Source organism: Orcinus orca, chromosome 1, assembly GCF_937001465.1.
Source record: "Orcinus orca chromosome 1, mOrcOrc1.1, whole genome shotgun sequence".
Classification (NCBI taxonomy): domain Eukaryota; kingdom Metazoa; phylum Chordata; class Mammalia; order Artiodactyla; family Delphinidae; genus Orcinus; species Orcinus orca.
The window spans coordinates 2,935,040-2,958,934 of NC_064559.1; the positions used below are offsets into that span (position 1 = coordinate 2,935,040).

General features: G+C 38.8%; 1 protein-coding gene across 9 annotated transcripts in view; it reads right to left on the minus strand.

The window, feature by feature from the left end:
- RGS7 (regulator of G protein signaling 7) overlaps positions 1-19,744 on the minus strand; it is a 603,142-nt gene extending 583,398 nt beyond the window's left edge. For 5 of the 9 annotated variants that reach the window (XM_033412379.2, XM_033412378.2, XM_012538138.3 and 2 more), the window contains exons 1-2: positions 19,603-19,744; positions 18,295-18,421 (exon numbers count right to left, since the gene is read on the minus strand). In XM_033412379.2, the coding sequence (XP_033268270.1) occupies positions 18,295-18,372 (78 nt within the window). In that variant the 5' untranslated portion in view covers positions 18,373-18,421; positions 19,603-19,744. Of the gene's footprint in view, positions 1-14,936; positions 15,015-18,294; positions 18,422-19,602 lie in introns of all 9 variants that reach the window. The other 4 variants (XM_033412376.2, XM_033412380.2, XM_033412375.2 and 1 more) reach the window with 1 other exon arrangement.
- Positions 19,745-23,895: the final 4,151 nt, after the last annotated feature.

Genomic DNA, 23,895 nt, shown 5'->3' on the forward strand with positions numbered 1-23,895 from the left:
TTAGCAAGATCAAAAGGCCATTTTGAGTTTTATTAGATCTCTTTATTAATACAAAAATGTTCTATTTATTTTGCATCTTAGTTTTCTCATCGTTTTCATAGAAAAAATAGTCCTTTGTATTTCTCTGTTTTAATAAGTTTCTGTGAAAGTTCTACATAAATAGCAAGTATAATATTATAGTTTCATGAACATTGTTTGGTTCTATAATGTTTAAGTAAAACAAAACCATAACCACAAAGGAACTTGCTCAGAAATCTATTAGTAGAATAAGTCAATATAATATATATCAAAAAATGTTTTAGGGCTTCCCTGGTGGCGCAGTGGTTGAGAGTCCGCCTGCCGATGCAGGGGACACGGGTTCGTGCCCCGGTCCGGGAAGATCCCACATGCCGTGAAGCGGCTGGGCCCGTGAGCCATGGCCACTGGGCCTGCGCTTCCGGAGCCTGTGCTCCGCAACGGGAGAGGCCACAACAGTGAGAGGCCCGCGTACCACAAAAAAAAAAAAAAAAAAAAGTGTCTTATTCCCTTCCAATAAAAACGAGGTAAACCAGAAATACAATCATCTAGAATAAGCAGGTGAGTGGATGAGAAAAGTAAAAGCTTTTCAGAATTCTCAGCTTCTAGACTGACATTATGAAGATGGTGGTTAATTGGTGGTTTAAAATCTTTTTCCCTTGAAAGAATAATTAAGGTTTCCACTAAAAACAAGGGCAATGGTTGAAACAGCAGAATCTGTTCTCAGTCAGAGGTTATATGGGTCATATAGATCATTAAGATCATTCTAGGCCATGGAATGCTTTAATAAGCTCAATGACACTCAGTCTCACTGAACTGATGCACCTCTTAAAAAAAGAAACTTCCTATCCTGAAGGGACTCATTCTACAGTTGAATGGCTGTTAGAAAGTTCTTTTGTATATCATAGGGCAATACAGTGAGGAGGGGCAAACAGAGCATTCCTCCCAAACAGCAATAGCCACTCAACTGATAAAAGTTTCCTTCTCTAATGTAGTTTTTAAAAAGTAGCATTAAGAAAGTCCATGGATTTTTCAGTTTCCTTTGAATACTATGACCATTTTGTATTTTTATAAAAAGAGGGAACTGCAATGAAAAAGGCCATGTCTTGGCAAAAATCCATATCAGTAGTTCTAGCTATACAATCACTTCCAGAAACATCAGTTGATTTATGCAAAAGCTCTAATATATGCAAATACAAAAGAAAGCAAACATTTATTTCCAGAAGCATTATTAAATTACGACACATTAGGAGTCATTAACAACTAGCAGGAAGGGGCACTGGGTTTTGCTAGTCAAATGTTCCAAACAATCAAAAATAATATCCACGAGACAATTTCCTGCACATTGATTATTCCAATCTCCACACTAATAAGAAGGGCTAAACCAAATAAAATGAAACAGCACAGCAAGGAACTAAAGACTGAGCCCACTTGTAATGGGGTGGTCTATAACCTTGAGAGATGGATTATATCTCTCAGGTTACCGGGGGAGTATGGGAAGTTATTCCAGCACCTTGAATCATACCTTGAAACCTTAGCACTGCTTGGAAAGCATCTTTACATCAACTATGCCCTTCCCACATGCACAAACACACACGTTTCACAAAGCAAAGAATTAAGACCCAGACAGATTGTCCAAACCAACCAGTTAGTAATGATAAGCAAAGTCGGAACCGGGGACTTCAGATTAGTCCAATGTACTTTTACTCTGTAAGGGCTTAAGTGGCTATTTAAACACTCTTGAGATTGCAGCAAATGCCACTGCTTTTAACAACTTACAAAGCAAACTGAGAAACTGTCATTTTTGTCTTAGTTTTTGGAACTACTTTTTAATAAAATAGTAGAAACAAATATTTTGAATCTGTTGTAAAAATTTTAACCACAATTCTCTTTCTTCCTTCACACAGTCCTAAATCTGTCAGTTATTAAATATCCACTAAATCTGCCAAGTGATACGTTAGTTTCTCTAGGGACACAAGGGAAACCAGAACCAGATCTTCTTACAGAGCCAAAAAGATAAAAAAAAAAAAATAATAAGCACACATGCAAGCAGTAGCTGCAGCTGGAATCAATGGTTCCCTCCTTCAGTTTACTTAACATACAGAAGCGTTTTGCTTTGGAACCAAACTTCCCAGGGACTTTCCTCTTTCTGCTTTTTAACTTGTGACTATATAAACTACTAAGCCTGTCATCTTAAAAAAAACATTTATAATCATTTTTAATGTAAAGAGCTGGAAGTTTCGTGGAGAGAAAATAAGATGCATTATTGCTTGCATAATGTTTACACATTTGTAAAACACTTCTACATGTGTAATCATATACAATTGTCACAATAATCCTCTGAAGTGGCTATTCCTAGCACCTCCATATGTGAGGTAAAAAAGGCTCAGGGAGTTTAAAAGATTCCCTAAGTTCACAAAGCCACAGAAGTGTGGCCCACTGCCTTGAAGACTCGGGCTACAGGGCCCATATTCCAACCCAGTAGGGAAGTCACCTTCTATAGTTTGTAAAACACAGGATTTGGGGTTACACAGACTTGATTTCAAATCCTGACACCACCATTTTCTATCTGTGCGATCTTGGGCCAAGTCTTTACCCTCTCTGGGCCTCATTCCCCTAATATGTAGAATGAGGGAACAGTACCCCCTCATAGGACTGTTATGAAAATCAAATAAAATCACACATGGGAAACTGTGTTCTCAAAGCATTCACCTTCCCTTGTCTGCCTTTATCTACCCATTGTTCACCTCCTCTGCCTTCTTTCCTTGCACCACCCTTAGTTCAAACACACTTGCTTTTTTTCTTGCCTGGACTGGGCAGGTCTCCCTTGCTCAACGGTGAGGAGTTTAACAATCATTTGATGTAGTGTGTTTCACACAGAGTGTATTTCCATAGCAAGAATTAGTCCATAGGTAAACGAGGGAATTATGTCAGACCAACATAGAAGCCCCATAGGTTCATGCACAATATTTCTTAGCACGCTACGTTTTGTGCCACCACAATACAACAGCCAAACACAAAGTATACCCATAGTGGATGCAGCAAGCACTGGAGGAATGTAGCACTGCTCACATGACCCATTCTTCCTCTTGGCTCAGTCTGGCTAAATGCTAGGTTTCAAAAGGGTTTATTGCACATTTCTCTCATATATTTGTACAAAACAAACAAGCAAACACTAGATAAGGAGCCAGAACCATTTCATGGTAAGCCTGTCACTGCTCCTCTACCTGCAAATTCTGCTGCTAACGTCCCTCTGTCCTTGTTTTCATAATTCAGCAGACAATACTTCCTTATATACTCTTCCATCAAGCCACCCTCGCCTGTATTTTCTAAAGGTAAAGTCTTGTATTACTGTGTTATTTCTTTACTTATAGGGAAGTTAGCATGTTTTTATAGACATGCTAGAAGTTTTAATAAGATTTTTTTGGTTATTGCTTAATTATAACATTAAATGTTTTGGTGGTTAAAACATTTTGAGTGATCTATTCCAATTCTATTTCCTCCAAAATGCCAGTTATTTTTAGTGTGTGATTTTGCAGAGTGTGGGGCTTTTTTAGTGGAACTTATTATGCCACAGCAGAAATGTCTATATTTTGCTTTGTTGTGTGGGTATTTCTGATATACTCAGGCACCACAGATTGATGGAATAGATGGTATAAATAAATTGTTTTCATTGCACTTACTTGACTCTCTTTGTTAAAATTCAACTCAGCACCTCATCTGCATGGTTAAGAATGTACAATTTCCCACGAAGATGCTACCAAGAAGGGTAATTCTTTTTCATAAATATGCTCAACAAAATGCTTATAAAATTTTTTATAAGCATAAAATAAGGCTCATATATAGTGTTCAAATAAACGTAGGCAGTACTGGCCTAGCTCCACAACTTTAAGTAGCTTGTGTTTTAGTATGTAAAATGATTCAATTTTCAAATCAGCTAAAAAGACATTGCAAGAAGAGCATCTTCAGCTATAAAATCTGTCATATGAGTAATTTCTAAGGTAAAGAAATAAATTCAAAAATTTTAAAAGTGTTTACTCTTATACCTAGCATACTTAATTGGCAATAAAATGAAACATATGGGGTTTTTTGTTTGTTTTTTTAATTTTATTGTATTTATTTATTTTTGGCTGCGTTGGGTCTTCGTTGCTGTGCGTGGGCTTTCTCTAGTTGCTGCGAGTGGGGGCTACTCTTCATTGCGGTGCAGGGGCTTCTCACTGTGGTGACTTCTCTTGTTGCAGAGCACAAGTTCTAGGCGCGCAGGCTTCAGTAGTTGCGGTTCGCGGGCTTTGTTGCTCCGCAGCATGTGGGATCTTCCCGGACCAGGGATCGAACCCCTGTCTCCTGCATTGGCAGGCGAATTCTTAACCACTGCACCACCAGGGAAGCCCAAACATATGGTTTTAATGTGCATTTATTTTTTGACATGGGAAAATAACCTTTCCAGGCCTTGGTTTCCTCATAGGAAAACAAGAATTTTTTTAAAATTGAGTAAGGGACCTCCCTGGTGATCCTGTGTTAAAGAATCAATCTTACAATGCAGGGTATACGGGTTGGATCCCTGGTCAGGGAACTAAGATCTCACATGCCGCAGGGCAACTAAGCCCGCACGCCACAACTACTGAGCTAGAGAGCCTGAGTGCTGCAAACTACAGAGCCCACACGCTCTGGAACCTGCGCGCCACAACTACAAGAGCCCATGTGCCCTGGAGCCTGCACACTGTAACTAGAGAGGAGAAAACCCGCACGCCACAACTAGAGAAGAGAAAAACCTGCACACCACAACTAAGGAGAAGCTCGCCTGCCACAACGAAAGATTCTGCATGCCTCAATGAAGATCCGGTGTGCCCCAACTAAGACCCAATGCGACCCAAAATAAATTAAATAAATAATAAACAAATATTTAAAAATAATAAATAATAAAAAATTTAATAAGTGCACCATCAATTTTATGAGGTTTTACACATACACATATATATATACAAGAAATTCACTGTAAAACTGTTGATCCTCCAATCTTGGAATTGTAAAGTGCTCTGATAAAGAATATATGATTGTCATCACTGATTCTTTACCCCCAACACTTCTAGCAAAATTACCTAGCACAAAACAATTGTTCAGTAAATATTTACTAAATTAAATTGAACTATTTACATAATTAATGCGGCAGAATTTCTCAATTATATTATTTAAAAGAAACTAGATTTATTCCTAGAAAGCAAATAGGCTGCTTTTAAAATAAAACAAGAAACGTATATTTCAAAAGAAAAAAAAAAACTTTTTCCCTATTACTATCTTACAGATTAAAAATAAAAGGTTTTGGATGTCGTTGTTAAGTTGGTTAGAATTTGATTTGGTCGCAAGTAACAGAAAATCTAAATCATAGTATCTTAAAGAAGACATAAAGATGGCAATAAAACTACTCTGTATGATATTATAATGATGGATACATGTCGTTATGTATTTGTTCAAACCACAGAAGGTACAACGTCAACAGTGAACCCTAAGGTAACCTATGAACTTTGGTTGATTATGATGCATCAGTATAGGTTTATCTTTTGTAAAAATCTACCACTCTGATGAGTAATGTTGATAATAAGGTTGGTTATGTAGGGTAGGGATTATATGGGAAATCTCTGTACCTTCCTCTCAATTTTGTCGTAAACCTAAAACTGCTCTAAAAAAATCTTTAAAAAATATAGAAGAAGAATTCTTAATTTTTAATTTTTCTCTAACATAGAATTATGTAGGCAGGTCAGGTTTGTATGCTGACTCTATAATCATCAGGGACCCAGGTTCATTCCCTTTTGTTGTTCTGCCATCCATAATTCCCAGCTTCTACCTCCTGGCCAAGATGACTGCATTCTAGCCAGGAAGAGTAAGAAAAGGAAAAAAGAAAGGTATACTCCCTTTCTTTAAGGGCACTTCCCAGATATACACCTCTTCTGTTTACATCTCATTGGCCAGAATATATCAAATGGCCATGCCTAGCTGCCTGGGAGCCTGAGAAATGCAATCTTTATTCTAGTGGCCATGTGCCTAGATGAAAATGCAGAGTGCTATTACTACAGAAGAAGAGGAAAAGAAATATCAAGGACAGAGGGGTTTACCACAGTTTTATAAAGTGATAATGAGCTTTGAGTCAAACAAATCAATACGGTACAAGTCAAACAAATCATAGTGTACAAGTAAGTTAATTAGTTTCTAGTAAACTTTCAGAGTAAGACAGCAATGAGGAATGCTAGAACACATTTCCAAAAGATAAAGTCCTTTTGATTGAAGCCATTGAAAGTCTCATCCCAAATGACCTATACTAAGACATCTTCAAATCAGTTAATCAGTTCAAATCAGTTAAAAGAAATGTTATGAAAAGAATATACAACTGCATAAAAACAAGATTTAAGATGAAAAGAGAAATTCATTTTAAATTATCTTTCTATACTAATCTAAATGAATAGTAACTTTTCTGGTTAAAATCAATTATATCTCTATTCTTACCTTAAGAATAGAATGAGTGCTCTATATTCACTAACATTTTCCAAACATAAATGTACTAAAAATAAAAGAATGGAAAGACTAAATAAAAGTCAAGGAAAGACAATAAATATTCTAATTTGAGAGAGTCTGGAATATTCTTTAAAACATTTACAAGATTCTTTAAGAGATGTGGACTGCCTGTCCCATCCCAGTAGCCCCAAAAGCAGTTACTTTATAGATTCAAAACAAATAAAACTGAATTCATTTTTAAATGTGCTATTATTTTTAATTTTTTTATTCATTAAGCTTCATCACTACCATCACCCAAAAGAGTCAATTATGGAGGTTTCACTTTAACTGTAAACTTGGAAGCTAAGGATAGAAAGGACTTTAAAGACCTCCCCATTATTAAAAAGGTAGCTCAGAAATCCAAACAAAAATAACAGAATTTTGGTTAGACATAAATCTAAGTGGTCATGTAGTTCATAGGTCAAACCATTCCTAACTGCAATCAAATCTCTTTAAAAGTTCACAAAATCTCCAAAGAAGATATGAAAATAGCCAATAAGCAAAAGATGCTCAATCATTTGGGAAATGCAAATCAAAACCACAAAGAGATGTCACTTCATACCCATTAGTATAACTACTATCAAAAATAACAAGTGTTGGTGAGAATGTGAAGAAGTTGTAACCTTTGTGCACTGCTGGTACGAATGTAAAATAGTGTAGCCACTATGAAAAACAACATGGTGGTTCCTCAAAAAATTAGAAATACGATAACCATATGATCCAGCAATTCCGATTCTGGGAATTAAAAGCATGGACTTGAACAGATATTTATACACCAATGTTCACTGCAGCATTAGCACAACAGTCAAAGGTGGAAGTAACCGAAATGCCCATCCATGTATGAAAGGATAAACAAAATGTGGTATATACATCCAATGGAGTATTTTTCAGCCTTAAAAAGGAAGAAAATTCTGACACATGCTATAACATGGGTGCACCTTGAGGAAATTATACTAAGTGAAATAAGCCAGCCACAAAAGAACAAATACTGTGTAATTCCACTTATATGAGGTACAAAGAGTACTGAAATTCACAGAGACAGAGAGTAGAAGGGTGACTGTCAGGGGTTGAGGGAGAGGAGAATGGGGAACTGCTGTTTAATGGGTATAGAGTTTCAGCTTGGGAAGATGATAAAAGTTCTGGAGATGGATGGTGGTGAGAGTTGCAGAACATTGTGAATGTACTTTATGCCACTGAACTATACATGTAAAAATGTTTAAAATGGTGAATTTTATGTTAGATGTATTTTACCACAAAGAAAAAAGAAAAAGAAAGAATGATAGACCCATTTGAGCAATATGAAAAAAATGATAAAGCTCATGGAGTAAAATATGCCATTATTTTAAGGACCTAGGACAAATTATCATTTTATTTACCTTTATTTTACCTTTATCTTCCTTAAAAGTACTTATACACACTAAAGAATTTATATCTTAAATGATATATTTTCTGAGATTTGCTTCAAAATAACCAACTGGGGGAAATCTGAAGTGAGGAAGCATAAATGAAACCAGATCTACCAGCAGTTAAGAACTGTTGACACGATGTGATGGGTACATGAAGATTCTTTATATTATTTTTCTCTACTTTTGTATTTGTTTGAATTGTGTATGATGAAAAATTTTTAATATTTATTGTACATTTACCATATGAAACAGCTTTAAACAAAATCATCAAGAAACAATGAAGAGCAGCAAATTCTAAATTCTAAAATATGTATAAGAAAGACAAATTTTAAAGGGAAATCCTCCTTATATGTCATCACTTCCACTTACAGAGAAATCCTTTGGGGGCAGCATTTATAGGTAATAGTTAACATATATTAAATGTTTCCTACTTATCCAAGCTTTACATGCACTATTTATAATAACTTATCATTATTATTATTACTATCTCCATTTTTCAGAGGAGGAAACTGGGACTCAAAGAGGCAAAGTAATTTCATTCAAGTTCACAAGTATTAAGTAAATTTTAAGTCTATGGAAGGAGACATTTGGTTTTCTAAGGGATAAGATCAACACTCTTGCCTCCTCTGTCTCCATAAATCTCTGAAGACTTTCAACATTAGCTTAGCTCAATTTAGTTCATTTATTGAGTACTTACTAAGTGTCAGAAGCTGGGCACTTTGGGCACTGTGCTAAGCACTCAGAACTGCAAACAGAAGATACATATCAACATAATATTTATTTCAGAAACCAGATGACCCAATATAAATAAATTTTCCTAACACCCAGTTCTTCCCTTTTCACAGCAGTAATCACTCTATGATAAGTTGTCTGACATCTGTCCTCACCACTGTAATATAAGCTCAGTGAGGGCTCAAACCCTATCTATCTAGACCACAACTCTATCCCCAATGCCCACACAAGGCTCAATCAGAGCTGAGGCTCAATGTATGTATGGCGTACAGAACTGAATTTTGAGTGCGCTGTCAATTCACTAACTTAAATGGAAGCAACACAGTGAAGAGGCAAGAATACGGTCTTTGGATCAAGCATTCATTCATTTATTCACCCACTGATTCATGTGCTTAGGCACTCAATATTCAGAAACAGCTATTATGTGCCATTTTTCTAGGTGCTGGGAACACAGCACTGAAAAATAGGAGTCTCCACCCTCGTGGAGCTCACCAGCTCTGTTACTAATTCCTGAGCAATCTTGGGCAGTCACTTAGTCTGCATAAGTCACTTTCAGCTTTCTTATTAGAAAAACAGGATGCTAATAATCAACGTGCAACATATTTTAAGGAAATCAGGTAATACAGATAAAAGCCTTGACACTCAATAAATAACAACTATTCTAATTAACAATAAACCAAAAGTCAAAACCCAAAATACTAAATATAAAACAGAGCAAGTGACAAATGGCATTAATTTCCAGAGGAAATGCAACTAAAAAAAGTTCAGCAAGAGAAATATTATTAATAATATGTTCTATGTGTACTTAATTTTCTTCAAAATGCTTTGGTATACATCATTTTAAATATTAAAGGTGAAAATTTTCCCTAGATTTCTGTACTAGAGAAAAACTTTCTACTGAACCAGTTTGCCTAACGTTCAAAAGCTTCTGTGTGGCCAAAGATGGTTATGTAGATTTATATTGGTCTTGACATCTTCCAGCAATGACCAAATGGGGGAAAGCATGTTAGCTGGACCTCTACATGACCTACAGCCATGGGGACACTCAGCAAGCAGGGAAGACTTGGCAAGGAGAGTTTTGCAAAGTTTATTCTTGCAAGGAACCTCAGTAACTTCCACAATTCCCAAAAAGAGTCTGTATTACCTGTCAATCACTCTCAGTCAAACATTCTCACTTATACTTCATCTTTCCAATGATTCTGTAAAGTAGTCTCCAGGAGAAGTTAACACACTTGCCCAAACTTACACAGCCAGTTGGGGGCAGAGCAGGAATTCACATCTAGCCCTTCTGACTTGGAGACTCTGTCACTCCGTCATGAACTACTACTTTCCCTAGACTACTGCCTTCCTTTCAACATTCTGAAACATATGAAAGAGAAGTGAGCTTAAAAACAATGGATTTCTTTATAACCCAATTTTAAACTCTGAACAAGGATTCCAACCACTTTAAATCCCTTTTACCCAGGGCTTCTGGTTTTCCCTCAGTCTTATTAGGAATTGGAATGGCTATGATGTATGTTTGAGACACCATAAGATAGAAATTAATTGGAATACTTTCAACATCAGCAAATCATCTGAGATGCTGCGAGTGCACTTCCTGGAATATTCATGGCATATGCAGACTTTAGTCTTACTGAAAGACAGCCCCTATCATCTGACCTCTGGAGGGCCAGCCTCTGCAGACAACTTAAAGTCTCCATAGGATGAAAAATAACAAAACATCAACCCTTGGTGTCATTTATTATAATATCTCCTAATATCTCCTTAGCAGACCATGGTCCTCCTTTAAAACCTTACATCTGTATTATTATTTTAAAAAATTGTTTGTTGGGCCCTACTTTGTTGCAAGCACTGCATGCCAAGTCTCAAGCTAAGTCTAGCATTTTCTTTTATCTCTTCTCTTGGGTTTGATGCTGTTTTTCCAAAGGTCTTTATTCCATAATCACTATGCTATCAAATATAATAGCCACTAGCCACAGGGGGCTATTTAAATTTAAATTATAATTAATTAAAATTAAATATAATTTATAATTCAAGTCCTTGGTCACATCAGCCACATTTCAAGCGTTCAACTACCCTCTGTGGCTAGTAGCTACTATACTGGACAGTACACAGAATATTTCCATCAAGATAGAAAGCTCTATTGGACAGTGTTGCCACAGAGCATCAAATTCTGGGTTTTCATCAGCCTAGAACTTCCAGTCAGGATCAAATCAAAGACAGAACTACTACCAGGGTAGGTCAGTCAGTCTAGTTCCCAATCTTATCATTCCTGGGGCTCCAAATGCTAAACTATAGTTGAAGGGAAAAGGGAATCTAGTAATCTATTTATAATGGGTGATTAAATACCCTGGAATAATCCATAGATGCCACAGAGTAACCAGGATGCTGATTTCTTACTGAAACTGAACTACAAACACAAGACTTACTGCATTTATTTTAAGAGAGAGACACACACACACCACAGAAAGACAAATAAAGACCTGAATTCAACCTGTGTGACCTTAGACAAATCATGTTACTTACTTCTCTGATCTTAAATTTCATAATCGGCAAAATTAAAAAGTAGATAAATTCTTAGTTTCCTTTTACCTCTGAAATTCCAGAATGCAAAGGCTTTATTGAGTTTACATAATACCTAAGTAACTATGCAGACTTCAAAGATATATTAGATAATAATTCAAAGGGCTTATTAAAAATAGAAGCTAGCTATATTGAACTAATAACATAAGACAGGACACTCATTGTGTCATAAAATGGTATTACCAAATCATCTTACAGAATCTGCCTTTTCAACTACCAGAAAGACATGACTGGAAGTGGTTAAAATGTTCACATTTTCACCTTTATCAAAAAATATAGCAACATACTGGACCCCATGGAACATACAAGGTGTTTCATTAAATAAATAGTAATAATAAAAGAATAGTTATTAGAATTATATAATGTAACTATTATATATTATAAATTATGTTATAATTATATAATTATTATTATAGCATTTTTGAGACATTCATTGAGGGTCTAACATAGGCTACCTCATTTTATCATCAAACAGCTCTATGAAGGAAATGTTTCCTTATTTTTTGTCATTTTATACATAAGGAAACTGAAATGAAAGGAGTTAGGTTGCTAAACCACAACTGCAGAGCTAAACAATGGCAGAGCCATGACTTAGAACCAAAACCGCCCAACTACAATGCACATGCTTCTACTTCAGCACACTGACTCCTTAAGAAAATTTTACTTGCTAATCACCAGAAAGGACCTAACATAAGAAGGCTTCTAGACTATTCTTAAGAACGCAGCTAGAACAAAGCTGCCATTTTCCTACATATTTTTCCGGAAGACAGAACAACTTCTCTCCCTGGATAGGCCCCTCAGTCAAAATTTTTTCTAGCCTAGGCCAGGTGGCAATTTTAATGGAGCTGAAATAACCTTCATGATTGTCTATTAGAGTTCCAATGTCCTGAGACCTTTGTTAATTGAATTAGACACAAGACAAAGGGAATTAAAAAGAGGGAAAGTTAAATTTTCATATTGCCTTGGGCAAATGGCAGAGAAGTGGGTCTTTTTTTCCCTAAGGAACTGCATACCCACATTCACATTTACAATTATTTTATAATTAGATTGATATCTTGTAAGATAGAAGCCTCTGTAACTCTGACATTCAAATGCCTCCTTTTCACAGCTATGAAAGGCAGAGCAAGGGCCAACTACTTGTGTTGCTTGTTTTCCACAATATCGTTTTCAAGGAGACTTAATATTTATTAAGTCACTAAACTATCCAAACCCAAAATATTTTCATATTCTCTGCAGTGATCACATTCCATCAACCATACTACTGAAATATACCCTGCTTTCCATCACTCAATAGAGCCACAAAGGCTATTATAAGGCAATAAAATTCCTTCACAGCTTCTCCTTTCTACATCTGCACTTTCCTCTGATCCATTAGATTTGGGGAGGTTGGAGGTGAGAAACGGAAATAAAATTCAGGCCACAAATTCTTATCTTAATCCCACAAATAGTACTGATAAGCAACAAGTGGTGAGGAAAAAGCTCCACCATGAAAGGCTTTCTTGCTCCGAACTCAAGTTAATTATTACCCAAAATTCAACATTAAATTATTACTCATAAAATGTCTCTATCTACTTCTCAGAAGTATCATAGATGGTGGTCCTATCCTATCTCAGGACGCATTTGTGTCACTGAGGGAAAAACAGGTCTGCATTTGATTCAAACAGATTAAATTCATATTTATAGTAGACAACATCCTTTAGTCTAGGAAGGTGCTTTCAAATAATGCATAGAGAAGACACTCCATTTTGGAATTTTTTAGAAATGGAATCTTTCTGATGCCCGCCTCCCATCTGAGCCCCTAATTTAGAAATCTGAGGGGCCTAAATACCTTTTGTGATTATCCATTTGCAAACATTCCTTCCTTTTCTAACAGGCCTTTCTCTGGTTATCACTTAGAAATATTCTTTACTGTACTAACATGTAGCTGCACCCTATACCCAGACAGATCAAGATAACTAAGGTTCAAAAATGTCAAAGACTATTTTTGATAATGGAGTTCGAGGAGGGAGGAATGTGACACCTTCAAGGTTGACCACACTGGACAATCCTGAAGTGACAAATGCACTGAGTTAGTGCCAAAAATGTCAGCTAACTCACCCCTAAGAAACTAGTGATGTCTGTGACTAAATCTTTTCCAAAGAAGAAAACTAGTCACTCCCCTCTCTTGCAAATATATCTGTTTTCACAGAACAGACTTACTTCAGAAAAAGCTTTCAAAGGCAATGTCTAGGTCAAGCCAATCAGCAGAGGTCATCTGCCTACTGGGCTGATAGCTCCCATTACACCTTTATGTAAGAAAGGCCAGTGGTCCCATCTTACTCTGCAAAAAACAGAGCAGTCTTAATCTTTCAAGACTAACCTTCTGCCACTACCACAATATAATACCGAGTTTAAAAGCACCTGAATGTCTGTGTATAACAGGTACTCAAACAAGATGGTACCTGCTCTCATATCCAAAAGACATCATTTTCTCTTTCACAACTAAAATGAGCAGCATCTCAGGGAAAATTACATCTTCACCCTAGGTCTTTTTTTTAAATATTTATTTGGCTGCATGGGGTCTCAGTTGTGGCACACGGGATCTTTAGTTGCGGCATGCGGTACCTAGTTCTCTGACCAGGGATCAAACCTGGGCCCTCTGCATTGGGAGTACAGAGTCTTAACCGCTGGGCCACCAGGGAAGTCCCCACTTAAGTCGTTTTTGAAAAGTGAAAAGGAAGAAGCAAACGGAATGAGAGTGACTAGATGGAAAATGAAGAGAGAGGAGGGGAAGAGAGAATGGGTAAGGGAAAAGGTGGGGGGGAGGGGAGAGGCATAGTGAACTTTATAGGTTTGCTATTTCCAAAATATGTGTTCATTCCACTAAAACAGTGAATGAGGAAAATATTTTCATTTTCTTTTCTGACAACCGGAAGATAAACTGTTGCTGCAATAATAACAGAAATTATTGGTCAATTTGAGCATTCTTGCTAGTAAGAAGCCAGCATTCCAGCCAATATGAAATATTGGCCCCAAGGTGCCCTAGAAATTTTGTTTTTCAAATGCAGGAACGTCAGCTTCTGGACAAAAAGTGATGTATACTGTCTAGTGGGCAGCACGCTGGCCAGACACCAAATTTACAATGTGTCTCCTTGTAACCCTGGGTTCTAGCTCAGCGATCCTTTACAGCCAGTACCACCCCCAGGAATGAGAGTTTTACCCAAAGCAGACCAAGAATGACAGTAGTGTTTGAGTTCTGAGTTTTCACCTCTACATACTTTTCACCTCACTACATTTCAAGAAGCTAGTCTGAATCCAAGGTGAGTTGGAGCTAGGTGGGTCTCTTCTTAAAGAAGTTGATTATTTCTATTCCCTTCTAGTTAAGGTCTATCTGAAGGGAGCTTAGGAAACCCCAGAAATAAAAGTGGTTAAGCTTCACATTTTATAAACTTTTGAATGTTTTCAAATACATAAAATGACATAACCACACTAACTTAATCACTTGCTTATAAAAAAAAAAAGCAGCATTATAAATTGAAAAATTTGTAAGGAAAATATTTTGTCCATATGGATTTTTTTAATGTACCTCTTATATCAAATGAAGCCTACAGAGAGCCCTCACATTAAGCCAAAAAGGTACTGGCAAATATCCGAGACTGATTTGCAGGTACCAACCCTGATTGTGAGGCAGTGTTGAGACAGGCTGGGACCTGGGACCCTTTGCTGCAGTGCTTGCACCTGGATGAACGTCTCCTGCAGCAACAGAATACAAAGAAACTATAAGGGACTAAAAATAACTGTGTGCATGTGCAGCTGGGGCAAATTATGAACAAGATACAAAAAGACCAAAAACCCAACTGCCACTTATGAGGCGTTCAGAGCAAAAGCAGGGTGCTGTGCATGATCCGTGCACCCAGCATCACCAAGGGAGTGGGCAGACCACCCAAGCCATACCTCCAGTCCAGTCTCCTGGACCCGCCCCTACCCTCACCCCATTTAAGGGACCAGCTCACCCTCCACTCAGGCAGCAAGCAAGGGGAACTGTTCCTTGTTTTCACCCCCCTGTGCTGCAGTGGGCATCCCAATAAACCCTTGCCTGAATTTCTCATCTGGCCTCTTATCAATTTCTATTGATTAAGGAGTCCAAGAACCCTGGTCGGTAACAGTGTTACTAATGCCTGTAGCCCTCACTATGGCAGCACTCACTCTGCCTGGAGGATCATAGTTCTACCCACTGAAAATACATTTTTCCCGAACATCGCTAAGGAATTCTCCATGGAAAAAAGATCCCTGGAACTTTCCCATTATTTTGAGGAATTCCAATAATCCATATGAGGATAATCATAATGGAGAGACATCAGATGAACACAAGAAATTCACAAATCCCAGCTCTTTTCTGTGCATCACACTTTGACAACCATTCACTGTTTTCTCTGCCGCACAAGAATATTCCTAAACCTCATTCATAATCTACCGAGAAAAAATGGAAACAGCACATGCATATCTTTAGTAGGTATAAACCATCAGAATCCTGGGCAATAAACAAGAGGTGGCTTGCAGGGAGGGGAAGTGGTGAGAACACAGAACCCACTTTAAGAACTGTGTTTCAACAGTGAACTAGAAGTGGAAAATTGGCATGAATCAATAAAACAGCAATTTCTCTAACTATGCTCTTCACTGATACTAAGCAATGCACTGTGAGGCTGAAGCTCTTTCCTAACCTTTGACTGACTTCATGATTAATAAGCATTTGTAACAAGTCGCTTATTCTTTCATGCAGGTTGAGCAGTTGACATATGGAGTCAACCTACTCCTTTCCTTTTTACCCCTCTCCAACTATTCTGCTGTTCTTCACATTAAAATCTGGCCTCTACTGAGAAGATATTAAATGTCAAAGCCCACATAAGATACAAAAAACAGAGGTAAAATGGTCATATAACATCATGTTGTATGTCTGTCTACAGACATGGACCATTTGACTTGGTAACCAGCAAATGCTAACCAAGAACAACTGTGTTTCTTTATACAAATTATCTGGTATTTCTTTATATATTATTATTTATATCACAAACAAAAAGATATATGTTCAGAGAATAAAAGGATAGACAGGAAATGCATAAGTAAGCATTATGAGTAAAATTTACTGGTGTCAACTTTTTTCCAACAATGATTTATCAGGGAAATCTTTTCTAGAAATAAATTGTATGTGTCATTACCCTAAACAAAAAGCTAGGAAAAGGAGGGCAAAGAAGTAGCACAAGCAGTTCCAACCTTACCCAACAGAATACAAATGCTTAAAAGAAATGAGGCATTACATTCTCTCCCTGAAGTTATCATAACCTGTTAATTTATAAGTAGCCCTAACGGCAATTTGATGCTAAACAACAATTTATAGAGTGTTTCAAAATTAGCAATATGAAGCTTAGGTACACTAAATAATCCAATAACTATCTATAAAACTCCTAGCCTCATTTTTCACATATTCTCATGATAACTGACTAAATGAGACACAGACTGATGTCATATTAAGTTTATTTCTAATCAAGATTAACTGTTAGGTGTCCAATCAATTCAGCCCCTGATCTTTTAATAGGGAAACAGAGAATATAGTGTTTGACCTAACAAAAATAGCTAACTACTGATAATTTTACAGAAGTCCAACTCTCGACATTGCACAAACCTATAAGGTAGAATTTACAATTCTCACATCTTGCATATTACAATATTCAGTCATACAAAACAATAAAGAATATTATAACTTCTTTAAAAAACACATAACTGCCCCTAAGATAGTTCTTCTCAGAACCACATCTATACAGAATGGGCAAATATCCAGTAATTTCAATCAATGTAGGAAAATAACAGTAATAACTTAGGCTCAAGTGGATTATTTTCTTGATTTATCCAGTTGGGATGCTTTAAGACTAAAATAGGCAATTTTTTTTCCCTGTGGGAAAAAAGTTTTACTGTGCTATCCCAGACCCACAAAAGTGCATTCATAGGTACACAATACACTACGGTCTACAAGGCTAGCATTGACAGGATGTCCATGCATATTCACATCAAAGCAATAACAAGATTTCCTCAAACACATATCATCACCACCTCTTAATCATCCTGGCTCACATAGAAGGAGAGTTTTCATTTAGTATAGGTCAAGGTGGAAAGCTTTTCATCTTTATTCATAACCAGTTCTGATCCTCTAGCAAACTCATCCTAGACTCTTCAATGTGCTCACACTAATCAAAATCTTTAACAATTTCCTTCATTTCGAGGTCTGGTTTCCTTTTTACCATTGCTAGTGTTAACTAAAGAAATCTTGCCCCATAAGCACTACAGATAATATGCTAAAGAAAAATAATCCCAGCATAAAAAGCAACAGAAACAAATGGTACAGAAGTTAAATAAAAAATACTGCTTCCTGAATTTTAGGAAGATTGTTGACTATAACCAGAATGAACTTACCTAAGCAACCACTCTGAAGCATACACAATATTCAAATACACCTTTATTATGGTGGCTTTAAAGCTAAGATTTAACTTAAAAAAAACTGGAATTGTTTAATTAAAATTATTAAACCACCCATACATTCACAGCCACATTCACTCTTGCCCCAGAATTGCAAAGTAGTCTATTTTCATTTCTAAAATGTTATACATTTATATAATCATTATAACCTAAATGCTTAGAAGGAATATAAGAAAAAGCTTCTAAAATCTATTACAGATGCTATAAAATCATGTATGTAACAAACAAAATATGTGGGATGTCTAAACTTGCTGCTATTGCTGACTGCGGATTAATCTATGTAAGATCACCAGGGAAAGTGTGAGAACACAGTATGAGTAGCCTCATTTACTTCACTGTGTCTCTACACATATGCATTACTTGAGAATGTCAGATCATCCTCAAGTATAATGTGCAATCACTGGGGATTTGGAGAATCCATAAGGCCACAAAATTGATCTGAGGGAAAAAAAATTCAAGGAAGCCAGAAGTTTCCCTTTTTCCACGAAAGTGAAGAAATCCTTACCTTTCTGTACACCAGCATGTTGGGTGATTCATCTGCCACCCCATTGCTGGTCTGCCCATAATTATTCCCCTGGGCCATGTCACCACACACGTGGTCCACTCTTAGATACAAGAATTATCACTCCTCCCTGCAAGAGTCAGAGAGACATCAGTGAGATCCTAATGGTAGTACTTAAGAAGGTTGACTTTTTTTTTTTTTTTTTGCGATACGCGGGCCTCTCACTGTTGTGGCCTCTCCCGTTGAGGGGCACAGGCTCCGGACGCGCAGGCTCAATGGCCATGGCTCACGGACCCAGCCGCTCCGCGGCATGTGGGATCTTCCCGGACTGGGGCACGAACCCGTGTCCCGTACATCGGCAGGCGGACTCTCAACCACTGCGCCACCAGGGAAGCCCTTAAGAAGGTTGACTCTTGATTCATCTCCCCCATCCACAGCACCCATCCCACAATGGAGCATGCTTAAATGCTGGGGCTGGCTTGCAAGAAATAGCACAGAAATAGATTTAAAAAAAAAAAAAAAAAACTGAATTTACACCTACAGTACTCCCAGGGAATTATAAGTAAGAAATGACTGACAATCTTTTAGTTAAAATAGTCATTTGACTATGGTTTTAATTGACTTGATTTTCTGGGTACTCATTTTTTAAAGTGTTTAAGGCTCACTGAAAAAAAAAAAAAACCACCGTTACCATTTCCATCCTATGAGTTCTCTTCTCTCCCAATACTGCATCTCCACAGTATCTTCGGTGTTTTCCCCGAATGGGAAGAAAGGCAACACCCTGTGGCAGCACACTTTCTCCCAGGTGTCTGGCTAGTTTCCCGCATGCAGGCGCATCAGAGAGGCCCATTCCCCGAGCCATTCTCCAGTCATGTGTTTCGTCTTCATTCCCCTAGGTCTCCCGCACAGAGTCAGGGAGCTTCTCCGACTTTCACCTGCCTGCACTGCCGGCCACTGGCTCCTCTCCCCTCGGCCCACTCGGCTTCGGAAGTCACGGCGTAACCCTGCCCAACCTTTGCAAGAAGGCATCAGAAGGTGTCCCGGAAACAAGACCAGGTGGGAGGTCGGCCCTTTAGGCAATTACCTGGGTCACCGTGAGCAGCACCTAACTGCGGAAGCCTCAGAGTGACCAGGCACTGAGGGGAAAACAAGCAAGCCCAGCTCGCCTGCTTGGCTCTCACGGCGGCAGCAAATGGCAGGCGAGCCCAAGCCGCGCGCGGGAGCCGGGCCAGCGGCAGTGTCAGCCCCGAAGACCGGGTCGCGGGGCTCTGGGGCGCCGCCTCCCCCCAACCCCCACCCCCAGCCACGTACCTTCTCCTGAAGGTCGCGGCCCGAGGCGCCTTCTTCCCGGCGGCTGGGTGCGGCGGTGTCAGCGCGCGGCCAGCTTCATCACCTCCGCGCGGGCACAGGGCTCTGACGGCCCGCGCTCCGCCGCTCCCTCCTTCGCTTCGCTTTGCTCCCGGGCTCTCGGACCACGAGCGCGCGCGGGACCGAGACGCCCGGCCCGTGCGCGCGACTGGGGAGGGAGGAGGGGACTGTCACGTGGGACCCGGCGTCCGTAGGTGCTGGCTAGGGGGCGGGGCTCGGCTCCGCGCGGCCTCGCGGCCCCTCCGGCCCCGCCGCCCCACAGTCTCCTCTGTGGGAAGCTGCCGCCCTGCCCCCAGCGCGCGCAGCCCGGGCCCTTGCACACCCGGCCCGGCGGTGTGCGCGCCGCTGAAGGCCTGGCGATGGGAGTGTAAGCCGGAGAACAGGAAGGGCGATGGGTAGGTGGGTGGATGGATGGAGGCATGCAGGAATGGATGGAGCCCCTTGCAGCCGGCAGTTTCGTCACGTGTCTGATGACTTCGCTGACTGTGCGAGCGAAGCAGATGATTGTTCATCGTTATGCTTAAATAACGAGAGTAGAGAGATATTGAGACATCCAAGGAGTGAAGGAAATGTCCAGGATCAAATGAGTCATTCAGCCCGTTTGCCTGCGACTTTCACAGCTTCCTCCTAAGTTAGAGAAATGGGAAATGATCTGGAGGCTGCCAACTCGAGGGGAACATCTTGCCACCTGTTAAAATGAAGGCACATCCCCAATATCTGGTTTCTCTCTCTGACAGATGGTGCTCAGAGGAACTTTCACTCACTTACTCTCAACCTCCAGCAGTTTTCAAAGAAGGTGTGGGGTGCTGATCCCCCATAATTATTCTTCAGGTTGCTGTCACTAATTTTTCTGTAAGGATTAGAGCCACATTAAGAAGAAAAATCACTTGTGTCCCAGTTATAGTAAAAGGAATTTGTGTGTCTGGCTTTCAGCGGCAGGGTTCTGAAGTTATAAATACCTGAAGTTTTCCTTCCACAGCTGGGCCAGGTGTGGTGGAGAGACAGAAAATAATCAAGCCAGCCCCTCCTAACATCCTAGGTAAGAATAGAACTTACCCCTGGTCAGGACAACTGTTCAAAGCAAACCCAGGGGCCATGTGCACCAGTTCATTTCCCCTGTCCCACCCAGGTCCTGTCAGGTTTCACTCAGGGAACAAATATTTATTCAACCTATCCTCTGTTCTAAATACTACAGGGCAAAGATTACTAGCCCAAACTACATTTACACACACCCTAGACTGACCCATCTCCCACTCTTCCCCAATTCCCAAACTGTTTCCATGGTGTGCTCTGGAAATTGTGATCCTTTTCAGCAAAATTGCCATTTTTTCAAATTCTCTATATATGTCCTTAACCTTCTTACCATAGCCAAAAACTACCTCTTCCCCTTCGGCCCCTCTCTCTTCCCCTTCACTCAGTCAACTCCGGGAAGTTGTCATGAACTGGATTAATAAGTTTGGAAAGACTAACTGGGCATATTCACTCAGTTTGAACATTTTTCTCTTAAGGAGGAACTGCCTGAAACAAGCAGTCATTCTCCTTCACATCTCGAGGTAGAGGTTCTGTCCCTATAGGGGACACCCAAGCTCAGCACTGATGGAACATTCCCATCAATCAACAAACTAACAGAATAGAGCTAACATTTCATATTTTATGAACGAGGTGTAAAATATACCCCATCCATCTATCCACCCATCATATAGATATGATATCTATATCTATGTGTAGATTATCTTAGGTAAGATATGTACATAAGATATCTATATGTAGATACAGTTATAGATAACGTGTAAAATCTCCCTTGACACACTTCCCACTTACTCCTGTCCTATTTTTCTGCTTCCTTTTACACCAAAAACTTCCTCACCCGAATTCTGTCTTGAACCCATTCTATTCTGACAATGACTTCCTTGTTACTAAATCAATGGTCAGTTCTCAATTATCATGTGAATCAACTTTTCAGAAGTTAAAGTTGATCCCTCTCACCTTCTCAAAAACTTTCTACATTTGGTTATCAGGACACCGCTGTTATTTCTTTTTTTTTCTTCTAGTTTTATTGAGACATAATGGACATACAGCACTATATAAGTTAAGGGTGTACACCATAATGATTTGACTTACATATATCATAAAATGATTACCACAATAAATTTAGTGAATGAAGATCCACCATCTCATATAGATACAAAAGAAAAGAAAAACATGTGTTTTTTCCTTGTGATGGGAACTCAGGATTTCCTCTTAACAACTTTCATAGGTAACATGACACAGTGTTAATTATATTTAATTATACTTATCATGTTGTACAGTACATTCCCTAGTACTTATTTAACTTGTGACTGGCAATTTGTACCTTTTGGCTACCTTCATCCAATTCTACCTCCCCCCCACCCCTACTTCTGGTAACCGCAAATCTGATCAGTTTTTCTTTGCGTTTGTTTGTTTTTGAGGTTTAATTGACCTGTGAGGCTATGTTAGTTCCTGTTGCGCAGCATAGTGATTCAATATTTCTGTACATTTCAAAATGATCACCACAGTCAGTCTAGTTACTGTCACCATATGAAGATAGTACATAATTATTGACTATATGCCCCACACTGTACATTTCATACCTGTGACTCATATATTTTGTGTCTGTAAGTATGTACCTCTTAATCTCCCTCACCTATTTCTCTCATCCCCTCACCCCTTTTATTTCTTTTCTACATTTCTGGCTGCTGTTTCTCAGCTTCCTTGCTTGTTCCTCTTTATCTTTTTCACTTCTAAATTTTGGTATGCCTCATATCTCAGTCATTGGGCTTCTACTTCTCTCAATTTACGAGCACTCCCTAGGTGAGCTAAATCAGACTCAGACCTTCAAATGCTTCCTAAATACTAATAACTCCCAAATATATACCTTTAATGTAGACCCATGCTCTGAAATCCAGTCTTTCATCTGCTTGCTTAACACCTCTATTTGAATATCTAATTGGTGTCTGATCAGCTTCATGATAACAGGGATAATGTCTGTTTATCTCACTGCTATATAACATCTCAGGCATAGTACAGTTTCTGGCACACAGTAGATGCACATTAGCTAAATGAATAGATGTATCTAATAATAATAATATGATAAGTAATTTTTATATTTAGTAATACATTCTTTACATTATTATCTCATTTAATCCTCACTAAAACCCTGCAGAGGTAGTTATAATTGTCATGTCTTTTACACTGATACACCAGTGGGTAAGGGGAAGATTAGAAAGCTTACATAAACTGTCCAGATACAGCCCACATAACCAATAAGTGGCTGTGCTGGTTGTTACTGTGTCAACTTGGTTAGCCAAAACTACATTTCCCAAGATCCCCTTCCCTGTGTGCACATGAGCAGAGTTTGCCAAAGGAGGAATTTGTGCAAAATAAGGAAAACAAAGTGAGATAGCACCTATTCCTCTCTGAAGGACTTTGTAGTTTGACACGGTGACGCACACAGAGTCCCAGAGCATTCTAGCATGTCCTTGCTCTCCCTCACTTCACATTCAGACATTCCTAATTCCCAACCCTTATGAGCAACCACACACATACCAAGAGTCTGAATGTGGACCTAAAGGAGCAGTAGCCATGCAAAGACCATAGTTTTCCGCTGACTTTCTACCAGCTTCCTGTAATGGTCCCCTCCAGCACCCGGCTATGTCTGGCTTCTGAGATATCCCTGTAAGAGTCAACTTGCCCACCGACACAAAGGCCTCAGAGGGTCTGGTAGTGACTTTTCTCAGATATTTCAATTGTGTAAACTATTGTTCCTAAAATACACTTCCATTATACTAATAGTGGTTCTACTTCCCTGACTGAGTGGCTGGCAGTGTTCATATCCAAGTCTTCCTGGTGCTTTTCACTATTCTATGAGAAATCCAAGTTAGGGAGCTAAAACCTTGAAACCAATAACTACATGAAAATGCAAAACTGAATGATAGAAAGTATGTGAACTGACTGAAGGGAAGGGGTTGACATTCAAACTGAACTCTTCAAGGACTGATAGGATATCTCCATGTAGAGATGATGACAAAAAGGGTTTTCAGTAAGACACAAAGGCAAGAAATTCTGAAATGCATTAGGAAATTAATAAGACCACCATTTACAGGATTCCTACCATATCTATATTTATATATAGACATAATTTATATCTATATTCGTCCTATACATTTTTTTTAATTCTCACAATTTCTGACAAAATTTACCCCAAAAGCTATGTAA